This window comes from Canis aureus, chromosome 10, assembly GCF_053574225.1.
Source record: "Canis aureus isolate CA01 chromosome 10, VMU_Caureus_v.1.0, whole genome shotgun sequence".
Taxonomy (NCBI): domain Eukaryota; kingdom Metazoa; phylum Chordata; class Mammalia; order Carnivora; family Canidae; genus Canis; species Canis aureus.
Genome location: NC_135620.1, coordinates 67943674 through 67957048, shown reverse-complemented (window position 1 = coordinate 67957048; position 13375 = coordinate 67943674). Strand labels below are relative to the sequence as shown.

The 13375-nt window shown below is 39.6% G+C and overlaps 1 protein-coding gene across 1 annotated transcript in view; it reads left to right on the top strand.

The window, feature by feature from the left end:
- ECPAS (Ecm29 proteasome adaptor and scaffold) overlaps positions 1 to 13375 on the top strand; it is a 98128-nt gene that overhangs the window by 79597 nt on the left and 5156 nt on the right. The window contains 11 exon segments of the mRNA XM_077912888.1: positions 1834 to 1984; positions 3670 to 3735; positions 5389 to 5478; positions 6525 to 6591; positions 7173 to 7264; positions 7346 to 7412; positions 8207 to 8398; positions 8964 to 9172; positions 10009 to 10052; positions 10147 to 10339; positions 11826 to 11964. Coding sequence (XP_077769014.1) covers positions 1834 to 1984; positions 3670 to 3735; positions 5389 to 5478; positions 6525 to 6591; positions 7173 to 7264; positions 7346 to 7412; positions 8207 to 8398; positions 8964 to 9172; positions 10009 to 10052; positions 10147 to 10339; positions 11826 to 11964 — 1310 coding nt within the window.

Below are 13375 nucleotides of genomic sequence, written 5' to 3'. Positions count from 1 at the left end.
TGCAACAATGGAATATTAAAAAAATACACTTACATGTTTAGGCATATATGGCTATTTTGTAAAATTCAACAGTGAGGGATTCTAGTTTATATTTTTTGTTTGTTTTTAAACTAGAGTCCTAGCTAGGAATTTTATCCATCATTTTATTTCACTCTTAAAATTAGGTCAATTAGTAGTACCACCAGTATTTCATACTAATAGTAACTATTTCATACTACTACTAATAGTTGATGAGGAAAGGTGTTTTGTTTAAATTAATTAATTTTAGGGAGAGAGCTTACAAGCAGGGAGAGGGGCAGAAGAAGAGAGAATCCTAAAACAGACTCCCCACTCATACAGAGTCCAGAGCTGGTTCGCAGGACCCTGAGATCATGACTGAGCTGAAACCAAGAGCTGGCTACTCAATTGACTGAGTCACCCAGGTGCCCCAAAAGTTGTTTTTGTTTTGTTTTTTCTTATTTTTTATTTTTAAATTTACTTTTATTTTTTTTAAGGATTTTATTTATTTATTCATGAGACACACACACACACACACACACACACAGAGGCAGAGACACAGGCAGAGGGAGAAGCAGGCTCCATGTAGGGAGCCCAATGTGGGACTCAATCCCGAGTCTCCAGGATCAGGCCCTGGGATGAAGGCAGCGCTAAACCACTGAGCCACCTGGGCCACCTTGGTTTTTTTTTTTTTTTTTTTTTTAAGAATTCACATAACAAAGGCAAAGGAATAATAAAAAGGATATTACTGATTTGCTGTTCTTCATAAAATAATATTAAGTAAAGATCATTAGTGGCTTCTAAATCCACTGCTCAAAGGTTGTTGGGAAACTTTAAACGGATGGTCAAGCCAACCAAACTTGAATTCACTAATCATTCTTAATAGCACAAAAACGAATAAGCAAACATTACATGCATCCTAATGTGATGATATACACCACCACCTAGAAAAAATTCATGTTAAAAAAAAAAATTGAACCTGAATCTGATTTAGCCTGAAGTTCTGTATAAGAGATAGAGGAACATGTTAAATGACACCATTGGAATAGTTAGTGAGGACAAATAAATTATGAGAAAAAAGAAGAGGGATGACATTGTTAAAAAGGATTTAAGAAATGCAGTAAATTGCAATGTGTGATATGTAGGTGGATTCTGGATCCGATTCTAACAAACCAACGTATTATTATTTTTTTCTTTGAGGGGGGAGCAGATGGAGAGGGAGAGAGAGAATCTTAAGTGAGCTTCAAGCCCAATGAGGAACCTGATGCAGGGCTCAATTTCACAACCCCGAGATATCATGACCTGAGCCAAAATTAAGAGTTGGACACTTAACTGACTGAGCCACCCAGGCACCCCCAACAAATCAACTCTTGAAGACATTTGTGAAACAAGGAATTTTGAATATCAGATTATATGAAAAAAATTAGTATTTTCTAGGCATAAAAGTGGTATTTTGATTATAGTAAAGAATTCTCACCTCTTAGTGGCATATACTGAAGTTTAGTTAGGGGATACTTCAAGATAATGTGATGTGTAGGGGGGAAGTGTCCTTGTATGTATGGAGGAGATAAAATGAAACAAAATTGGTCAAAAGTTGCAAATAGCTGAACTGAGTAGAGAATATATAGAATTTAATTTGTGATTTTCTCTTCTTTCACATATGCTCAAAAATTTCTATAATACAAAGTAAAGAAAAAAATAGCGCTAAGACCAGACATTGCATGCATGTGAATGTATTCCTAATACAATAAACTACAAAAGGTCCTCATGATTAGATTTGTAGAGCTTCTAGCTTTTGTCAAAAGGACTTAGGAGTTGTGTTCTCTGTGTCTGTAGCATTAACACCCTTGTGAAGATTAGCAAAAGTGCAGGAGCCATGCTGAAACCACATGCACCAAAACTCATCCCAGCTCTGTTGGAATCCCTAAGTGTACTGGAACCCCAGGTTCTCAATTATTTGAGTCTTCGGGCTACAGACCAAGAAAAGGTGAGTTGGTAGCACAGACATCTTGGTGAGTATCAAAGAGGAAAAGCCTTGCTAAGGTACTGGGTTCCATCGGAACAAGCTTTCCAGTGTCCTCAGACAAACGCCATGACTCGAATGATAGTTTCACCATGCTTGAAATAACTTGGCTCCCATGACTACGTGAAGTGTATTTTTCTAGGGGTAGGAGGGAGCATGAGGAAGGTTTGCATCCTGTTTTGTGAATTGGATAAAAACTAACACTTCCATTCCAAAAATGCATTTCCAGTTTTTTGTACATATTTGTTTATTTTTTTAGGGGTTGGTTTTACGCTTTCAAAGTAGACCACTCCTGCTCTACAAGTAAAGAGGATTTGTATCTAGACTTTAGCAGAGTCCAGAATTATTCTGCTTTTCATATATACTGTAGTTGCCTCAGCTGATCAAAGTTCTTTTAAAAAATTGTAGATGAAACATTTACTGTGAAAAAATAATGCAGAAGGATAGAAAGTAATACCTTAGGAGTCACCTCTCCGCTACTGGTGTGGTATCATTTCTGGAAGGTACCCACCATCAGCAGTCTTCTAGGTCTGTTTTGAAACTCCTGTGTAGTCCTAGGCTACAAACCCAAACATACACACTGGTTTAAAAATAGACTGTGAATGTTCTGCAATTTGCTTTTTGTTATTAACAGTATATCATATCTGTAGGTAGAGCTGTTCCATTCCTTTTAATAGTATTCTACAGTGAGGTAGTTTCAGATTTTTGTTAGATTATGCACCATCAAGGGTTGTGCCTCTTCTGTTTCCTCCACCCCTTTGCCAGCGTTGAATAGCATCAGTCTGATAAGCAGGAATCTCATTGTTCTGATTTGCACCTTCCTGGTACTAGTGCTGCCCATCGTCTTACCGTACTGTGTTAGTCACTTACATTGTGTGAATGGTCTGTTTTACTCCATGCCTCTTTTGGTACTTGTTGATGTTTTTACGTAGGTCTCTGTTTATTAGGACTGTCACACCTCTGTCATGTACATTGCCAATGCTTTCTCTCAGTTTGCTGTTTGGTTTTTACTTTGGCTTAACTGGCTCTTTCCCTTTGCCTCTCATGTTGCTGTTTCTTCTTATTCATCATTCTTTCCTTTTCAGCAATGGACTTGTCCTTCCTAGGTTCCCACAAGTGTTTACCTGTGCTCAGAATTAGGAAACAAGGTCTAGCCCAAACTTGCAGTCTTCAGCTAGTCACTTCTCTAGGCCAGCCTTTGCTCATTACTATGTATGGTTAGTTTGCCTCTCTTGCTAGCGCCATTGTTAGACTGACATACCTTTGTAGATATAATGAAGACTCTTTACAAAGTTAAAGCAATAAGTGTATTTTTTTATTGCTTAGATATAATTTTTCAAAACCTTAGATGGAAATTTATTTAGCCTGTTCCATATTTAGTGGATGGAGAACATGAGGTTCAGGAAGGCCGATGACAGCACCATACTGTGTTAATTTCTAACTATTGTCTGAACTTCTCACCTGCAGTGAGGTGCTGCCTCTATAGGTAATTGTTGAATGCAGTTCAAAAGAAGTTAGACTTGGACTTATATTTGACTTTGCTTTATTTATATATTATTAAAAAATTTTTCTTCTAGAAGTAAAGCCCCATTTTGGGTGTGTGTGGGGGTTCTTAATTGATGCTGAGTGACGTGAATTTGTGTCCTCAGGCTGCGATGGATAGTGCTCGACTCAGTGCTGCCAAGTCCTCTCCCATGATGGAAACAATCAACATGGTCAGTGCCTAATGTAATAAGGAAGTTTGTTTATTTTCTTATCTTAGGGTACAGTTTTTCTCTCTTTACAGCCAGTTACGTGAAATAGAGATTTAAGGGATGAGTCAAGCTGCTATGGACTCCACTTTTTTCTTAGTGTAATTCTTGTTTTCTTCTAGATTACTAAATGGAATAAATCATTTTTCAAATACTAGAATCTATTAGTCCAGATTTGTGTTACATAGAAGAACAGTGTATTAAAAGATTTCTCTATAAATCTATTTATATGCCTTTGGCCTACCTGTTTAGAAAGGTTCACATAGTTGTCTCTGCCTGAGCATTGTCTTTGGGAGGACCTAGGAAGGTGTAAGCTGGAGATATTCAGTGAGAGTAGGCAGCATAAAAAATAGGGAAAGAGAGCTGAGCAATTTTGGAATGTTGTAGTTGTAAGAAGTAGTAAGGGATTTGTAGAAAAGAGCTGCTTGGCACTGAGGTTCTAATTTCTAAACATCCTGGAGTCTGGGACTAGGGGTCTCTAAAGTCTAGAGCCAGCTCTGCTGTGCATACCCTGGAGTGTAACTGACAACTCATGAGTTATTGGAAATTGTTTTCTTAAGCAGATCGTAAGGCTGGACAAGAGATTTTTTTTTTAAAGATTTTATTTATTTATTCATGAAAGACACACACACACACACACAGAAAGAGGCAGAGACACAGGCAGAGGGAGGAGCAGGCTCCATGCAGGGAGCCCGATGTGGGACTCGATCCCGGGTCTCCAGGATCATACCCTGGGCTGAAGGCTACGCTAACCTGCTGAGCCACCCGGGCTGCCCCAAGAAGATATTTTTTAGTGCCTTGATTGTCACCAAAATTTGGTCTAAGGATTATTGAGGGGAAAAGAAATCTTAAATAAGAATGATTAGCAAACACCTTACAGATATGCTCATTAATAATAGAATAGATGTCATTGCATTTTTTAAAAACATAGTATAGCAAATTCAACTAAGAAGTTGACTTTACTAAGATGGTTTGGTAGAGCAGGCCCGTGGAAGGTCAGTTTTAATCTCTGTTTTTTTACACCAATCTCTGGTAGTGATTAGTCTCTGGTAGACTAATCTTCTTTAGTCTGGTGTAAAAAACAGAGATTAGTAAAGGGGAAGAATAGGCCCAGAGAAATCCTTTCTTCTTAGGGAGTCATAATGTATTTTCTTCTTTAGTAAGTCAGTGTTTTCATGATTTTTTTTAAAAAAGATTTTTATTATTAATTAAAAAAGATTTTTATTTTTTTGAGAGCATGTGAGCTGGGGGAGGTACAGAGGGGACGGAGAAGGGACATGCAGACTTCATGTAGAGCACAGAGCCAGCCAGACTCAGGGCTCAGTCTCACGACCCTGAGATCATAACCTGAGCAAGAATTAAGTCGGGCGCTTACCAACTGAGCCACCCCGGTGCCCCAATTTTTGTTTTATTTTTAATGTTGAACCACTGACGAATGGTTTTTCTGTTTGTAGTAAAATGATGGTTTTTATGTTGAAATCAGTGCAAAATGAAACCAGCAGTTTTTCATGTCAAATCCAGTGCATACATACTTGACATGGCAGCTTTTAATTGATGATGTGGTATTGACTTCCATCATTTTCTAAGGTTAACCTTATGTTTATTCTTTTCCCAAAGTGCCTGCAATATCTTGATGTGTCGGTGCTGGGTGAGCTCGTTCCTAGATTATGTGAATTGATCAGAAGTGGTGTGGGTCTTGGAACTAAGGTAAGTAAGTGTATTTTTCACAAGAGGAATTTGCGTCTCCTTTAGTTGGGGCCATAAAAATATAACTGCCATCATGTTTGAAATTCATATTTCTCTCTAAAATTAATAATATTTTACATTAACCATTTTGTTTCTCTGGTTGCACTAATAACTTAAAACCTGTGACTTATTCAATAAATAGTGTCTGACTTTTTTACTGGGATCATTTCTGTCCCTGGTTGCCACGTACATGCCCTTTGGGTCCCCGCCACAATCAGTTATTAACGGAAATGCTCATGTAGGTATCAGGAACCGGTGGTTTTAGGTGGTGATTAGCATTTTCACAGAGGCCAACGGGTATTTGGCTAGAAAAATGTCTTCCTCTCCAAGATCTTTCAAGGGTCAAACTCTGTCTCCACACTTTAAAAGCCAACTCTTAATTTTTCTCCTGACAAAATTAATACTTGTATTTTAAAATTTAGCATTTATAGATCAGGAAAAAGTTAAAGATTGTCCATTAAGTTTAGCACCCAGATGTAATTGCTGTTTCTATTCCACAATGTTTTCTTCCAGTCTCTTTTCTGTGCACGTATGTGTCTGCTACACCATCCTTTTTAATGGCTATAGGGTACTCTGTTGTGTGGCTGTAGCATCATTTATTTTAGTCCATCAAGGGACATCTGATTGGTTTTCAGCTGTTTCGATATTAAAGCATTGTGATGAATGTCTTTGGACACATCTGAAGCTATTTCCTTTGATTAAATTTTTAGAATTGGAAATGTTAGAACAAGGATGGCTAAGATGACCTATGTGACCATCCCAAAAGATTCAGTTTTCTTTCTTACCTGTAGCATGTCTGAGAGCACACATCTTTCTGCTGGAAGCCTTGAAAGAAAATCTTTGCATTGCTAATTTAAAATAAGGACCTTCCTCTTTCGAGATTGAATCCTGCAGGGACTGTTAGGCTTCATATATTTCTCATCTTTAAATCATTGACACATAAGACAAAGGGTTTGAGAGACCATTGTGACCATCAAATTTAGACCTTTGCCTTTGTAACCCTGTAGGGAGGCTGTGCCAGTGTCATTGTGTCATTAACTACTCAGTGTCCTCAGGACCTAACACCTTACTCAGGTGAGTTTGTCAAAATCATGTGTGGTGATACTTTGGTATGGCCATGTCTTGTGTGACAAGGTTTTTAAAAAAATTAAATATCATTCAGACACACTTGTGATCTTCCGTATGGTTTTTCTCCCTTCAAACTCCCCCTTCTACCTTTGTTTCTTTGTCACATGCAGGAGGTGCAGGGATGATCAAGTTTAGCAAGTGTTCCTATTTTAAAAATATCGGATTAATTCTTACTGGTTATAGGGAGGTGAACGTATCTGCCATTTTGTAGGATTTGTTTACCATTTATACCTAACTTTACTCAGTATTTTTCTCTTTTTGGATTGACTCCCATATAAGGCTAATGAACTTTATATACTTACCTCTTAATTTTTACAACTTACCCCACAATATTCTAGACACAGATTAGTGTTTAATTTCATATCGGGTGAAATGATATGAATATTACACATGTGACATACAAGGGTTCTAAACTAGCGTGGAATAAATCAGATATTAATTGCAGAGTTAAGTTTGTTTTGATCCTGGAACTAGAGAAGAACATTTGGTCAACCAAGTATTGGGTTTTTCTTCATTATTTCTGATAGGTAAACTTATGAGTGCTTTGCTTAGTGGCTTGACAGATCGGAACAGTGTAATTCAGAAATCTTGTGCGTTTGCCATGGGCCATTTAGTTCGGGTGAGTTGAATTTCTTATTTAATAAAGTAATTATACTTTGATAACTATAAAGAAATAAATAGGGATTGTTTTCGTTTTCAGACCTCGCGGGATAGCAGCACTGAGAAACTCCTGCAGAAGCTCAATGGCTGGTACATGGAGAAAGAAGGTGCCCTTTTATTTTCTATCATTTTTTAAAAAGATTTTATTTATTTTATTTGAGAGAGAGAGAGAGACAGAGTTAGCGAGAGAGAGCATGAGTGGGGAGGAGAAGGAGAAGCAGACTCCCCTCTGAGCAGGGAGCCCGATGCAGGGCTTGATCCCAGGACTCTGGGATCACGACCCAAGCCAAAGGCAGATGCTTCACTGATTTCTCTTCCCTTCCCTTCCCTTCCCTTCCCTTCCCTTCCCTTCCCTTCCCTTCCCTTCCCTTCCCTTCCCTTCCCTTCCCTTCCCTTCCCTTCCCTTCCCTTCCCTTCCCTCCCCTCCCCTCCCCTCCCCTCCCCTCCCCTCCCCTCCCCTCCCCTCCCCTCCCTTCTCTTTCCTTCTCTTCTCTTCTTCTCTTCAAGATTTATTTATTTTAGAGAGAGAGCATGCTCGAGAGAGCGTGTGAGCGGGAGGAGGCATAGGGGAGAGGGAGAGAAGCAGACTCCATGCTGAGTGAGGAACCGGATGCAGGGTGGGGCTCCATCTCATGACCCTGAGATCATGACCTGAACTGAAATCAAGAATTGGACTGAGCCACCCAGGCGCCCTTCTATTATTTTTAATTTAGTTGTTAACAATATAGTAAAATGATACAAATCAGCTCTTGCCTTCTGTGATATTATGTGCTTTGCTAGGAGAATTTGATTGATTTTACTGATTTGTTTTACTGTGGTGCAAGCTGAGCAATCTGTTTAGATCAGTTATCCTAACAACAGTAAGTATCATAAAGATTATTGTATTTCTGCTCCTTTTTAGAACCTGTCTATAAGACCTCTTGTGCTTTGACCGTCCATGCTATTGGACGGTACAGCCCTGATGTACTGAAGAACCATGCCAAAGAAGTGCTGCCTTTGGCATTTCTGGGCATGCATGAAATCGCTGATGAGGAGAAGTCAGAGAAAGAAGAGTGTGACTTATGGACTGAAGTGTGGCAAGAAAACGTACCTGGTTAGTAAACAGCGCCTGTGAATTCAACCACAGCTGGAGTTTCTACTCCTATTTTTCATTTATAAAACTCCGATAGTTACTTTCCCAGGACCTTAACAGCATGTGTCCTGTCTGGTTTTAAGTCTGTCCAAATTGCTGCGTTCTCAAGGTTGATACTCAGCTCTTCTCTCTCCTCCCTCATTGCTGCCCATGTGACAGAGCAGAACCTCTGCCCAAGCAAAGAAGAGCTTTACTGACTTGAGTTGGGAATGAATGAGTGGTGATTTTATGTTGTCTTAGGGTATTATTTTAGAGTGATGCTTCTTCATTCCCTACTTTACCTTCACATGTATAAACAGATGACGACCATGACACCCTCCTGTGACATATTCAAGTTTGTAAAGTTCTGCTGCTGTAAAGATGTATCACAGCACTACTCTCTTTCTCTTTCAGAGAGTGGTGTGATCTAACCATTGGGAATTACTGCTGATGGTCACTGACTTTTTTTTTCAGATTTGGAAAAGAAAAACTGATTAATTTTTTTTGTCACTTAAAAGTTGCTTTAATTTTGCTTTCCATAACCTAGGTTCCTTTGGTGGCATTCGATTATACCTGCAGGAGTTGATTGCCATTACCCAGAAGGCTTTGCAGTCTCAGTCCTGGAAAATGAAAGCCCAGGGTGCAATTGCCATGGCATCAATTGCAAAACAAACCAGCTCCCTAGTACCTCCATATCTGGGAATGATACTGACCGCATTACTGCAAGGCCTAGCTGGAAGAACATGGGCAGGAAAGGTAAAGGAACCATTCATGCCCAGTTAAATTTAAGGTATCCTTTAAAGGATTATGATTTCATCTTTTCATTTTCTTTAAAAAGTAGAATCTGGTTTTGTGGGATGTCAGATGGATTGTTTTTGTGAACCAGATTTCCTAGCCAATGGGAAGCTTTGGGTAAACTTTGCCTGCTTAAATATGCTATTTCATCAGTGTAACCCATGTGTTTTTGAATACACGGGGATTGTAATAGTAATGCTGGGGATTGGTTTTTATGTATCATGTTCAGCTTTCTAAGAGAAGTCTTTATCACTTGGTCACCATTTTGTCCCTGTTGACCTTATAAACAGATCAGGGTTGGGCACATGTGAAATTGAGTAGCAAGGCTGGCTAGCTGTGTCTAAATTTGGAGCTGAGGGTGCCCATTTCTGAAGCCTATGAATTAGTCACTATATACACAGAGGTGGTGGTGGGATAACTATAAGAGAACACTCAGTGGGAAGGTGAGATTATGGTAGTATATCATGATCTGCTTGATGTCATATTCAGTAGTGGCCAGCACAGTGCTGTAGAGGAAGTGTTGGACTGGGAATCAGAATTCCGTGAATGACACGTCCACCTGTTGACCTTGGGCAAGTCAGGGCTCTAGGCTTTATGAAATGGAGATGAAGACACTTGTTCTGCTTTTGTGGTTTGGAGTAAAACCCTGTGGACGTGCTCGTTAAATAGTAAAATGACTCTGGTTAATTTTTGTCATCATGGTTATTAAGTATTCCTGTGGTAGTGTAGTCATAGTGCATAGAATGTAAATGACACACGTGTTCTTAACAGCATTCCCTCATCTTTCAACCCTGTAGGAAGAGCTGTTGAAAGCCGTTGCCTGTGTGGTGACAGCGTGCAGGTAAATGTTCTTTCAGTGAAGATGCCATTTCTTAAACTGAACCTGAAAGCTGAAGTCTTTATTAACTGTCCTGATGTTTTTGTGGATCCTGTAGTGCAGAGCTGGAAAAGCCTGTGCCCAATCAACCCAGCACAAATGAAATTCTCCAGGCTGTTCTGAAGGAGTGTTGCAAAGAGAATCTTAAGTACAAGATCGTAGCAATCAGCTGTGCAGCAGATGTCTTGAAGGCCACCAAAGAAGACAGATTCCAGGAGTTTTCTGACATTGTCATACCTCTCATCAAGAAGGTAATGATCACCTGCCCGTATCCTCTCAGGTCTCCTTTATACTTAAGAACTAAAAATTAAAAAGGAAAGAAAAGGTAGGAAGGTTTTCCTGGTATTCTGTTTACAAATTTTACTAGGATTAGTGTGGCTGCAAATAGCAGAAAATCCCAAAATATTGTGGCCTCAAACAAGATAGACGTTTGTCTGCCAGGTAATAGTTTATGGGTTCTGGCTCTTCACAGCTGCTAGCTCCGCCGTCCCTGCAGTGCAGGCGACAGGCCACTGTCGCGGTGGTCTGTGGTGTAACTGCCTTCCAGGCAGTGATGGCAGAAGAGTGAAGAAAGGATGAAGGGTCCAAGTAGGCACGTCTGTTCTCTCTCGGGGAGAATTCTTGGACATTCTTGGAGCTGCGTGGCACTCTCCCTTCTGTTTAGTTGGTGGGTCCCCAGCCAGGTAGCCACACCCTGCTGCGTGGGAGGCTAGGGAAGGCATCCTCTAGGCTTCCATTTGCCCTCTGTGGCAGGAGGACAGAGTGAGTGGTTTTTGTAAACAGAGCCAAAAGAGGAGTTTATTGCACGGGTTTCAACCTGCATGCCGGGAAGCTCGAGGCTGTGGGGGCTGTGAGTGAGCTCCGGGAGTGAATGCTGGAGCGAATGAACAGTCTCTGATATAGTGATGATGTGCTTTGCCTTTTAAGCGTGTGCAGAAGGCACCCCAGGCATCCTAGAGTGAGTACACGGGGCTTGGTGTGTCACCGCTAATTGTCTCTGCCATATATTGAGGGACTTTGATCAAAAAGACTTTGGTTTCATTTGGAAAATGAAGTCCTCATTTTTAAAGGTTAGGCACTTGGTCAGGGAAGGAAGGTTGTGGTTTATCATTTATTTTTTTGTGAAACATGAAATACTTTATAACTTTTATTTCTTGTATTGCTGCTAATCTGCAGTTTTGTTTCACTAAAAAGGCTGTTTAAATTATTTCTGTTACATAATGATTGTATGTGGATTTGGGAGACTTGTGGTTTTTTTTTTTATTTTATTTTTTATTTTTTTTTGGTGAGACTTGTGTTTTAAATTGATGATATCACCAGCTAGTTGGATGAGTCACTTCTCAGCTCATTTTCCTTTCTTATTAAGAAAGAGTTTGGATTTAGATGATTACCAAATTCTTGGATCTTTAATCCCATGATTCTAATGCAAGACTTTTTATGTTCTACTTAAATGTTATACTTTTTATGTTATACTTAAAATAAGTGTACTTATGGTATTTTTTGGGAGGGGGGTCACCTTTCCTAACAGATTCCTTTAAAGGATTTTCCAAATTCATTAGAGAGGTATAGTATTCCTGTAACAAATTCCTTTTACAAACAGAAAACCCATGCTAGAGAATTTCGCATTTAATTCTTGGTTAACATCTCCTCCTCTGGCACCGTGATTGTTTTGTAGTATACCGGTAATTTAGAGGGAAAATAAATTTTGCTTTCCTTTGCTTTAATAATACATCCTAGAATTCACCTGAGAGCACTGGTGTTCGGACAACCAAAAATGAAGATGAGAATGAGAAGGAAAAGGAGCTGCAGCTGGAGTGTCTGCTGGGAGCCTTTGAGAGCCTGGGCAAAGCCTGGCCCCGAAACGTGGAGACCCAACGTAAGCACAGAAACTACATTTGAAGAAGTGCTGTAACCATAGGTTACTGAGTGGGAGAGGATGTTCTTTGTGACAGATTATAATTACTATTCCTTATAGAGCTTGACTGATGAGTAGTACAAATCCAGTGTAAATTGCACTCCTACCTTAGCAGGTGATCTCTGACTACTGTGTCTGATTGGTGAGGGCTGTTCCTATAACAGAGCACCACTGACTGGGTGGCTTCAGCAACAGAAATGATTTTTTTCATGGTTCTGGAGGCTGGGAGCCTGAGATTAAGGTGTTGGCAGTGTTGGCTTCTTCCTGAAACCTCTCTCTCTGGCTTGTAAATGGCTATCAGTGTCTGACCTAATCCCTTCTTAGAAGGACACCAGTCAGACTGGATTAGGGCCCACCCTGATGACCTCTTTAAGACCCCATGCCTGGCTTTTGGTACAGTCACATTCTGATTACTCTGGCATTGAGACTTCGACCTGTGAATTTGGGGGACACAGTTCAACCTATAACAATCATGATAAATTTTATGTAGATAGTTTGGCCATTAAAAGAATTCTGTTACTCTAAATGCTCTGTTGTGAGGAATCTGTTTGAGTGGGTTCTTTTTATCTTGAAATTAAAGACCTTTGTTTCCATATCTTCAGTAAACAAGTGAAATCTGTATTTCACGAAGAAACTTTCTGAGAGATTTTTAAATTGAATGTATATTTCCAAAGGATGAAGTAAATAACTACTAAACCTTGGTTATTGATTTAGGTTGTAGTTAGTTCTGAGGGCCTTAGACTCGGGACGATGCAGCTCCTAAGTTCACCTCGTGCTGGCTGTGTACCCTGCTGAACATCTGTATTCTCAAACATTATCCAGAGCATTGCTGGTCCTTTGGGATTGGATATGTCTAAACTCAGACTTAAGGCTGTCTCTGAGCCTTGCTGGTTTTTGTGTGAGCGTTATCCAGTATTTGCTCTGTATTGGAAGGACTTTCTGAAAGACCGAGATTTGTTAAATGGTCTTATTTCTTGGTATCATGTTGAGGACTACAGCTGAAGCCCACTTTATTTGATACCATAGGACTCCTGACTTTTCTTGATAGGTAGAAAGGTTAAAGTAGGGAATTCTATGGAAACGCCAACAGACACACACACACAAAGTGGTTTATTTTCATATAAGGTGTAGGAATGCCCACTCATATGCATTGAGGGGCGGGCCATGGCCTTTGAGAGTTTAACTGTTCCATATTGGCTTCTTATGTATATCTTACTTGTAACATGACATCTATAATTTCTGGGTTCTGTTTCTTTAGAGCAGAAAAAGAACTTACAGTCTCTTAGGAAATAAGTGCAAAACTCTTGACTTTTACCACCATGCAATTTTACATTTGTGAACCTTACTAAATTTTGCAGCATTTAAGGAATGA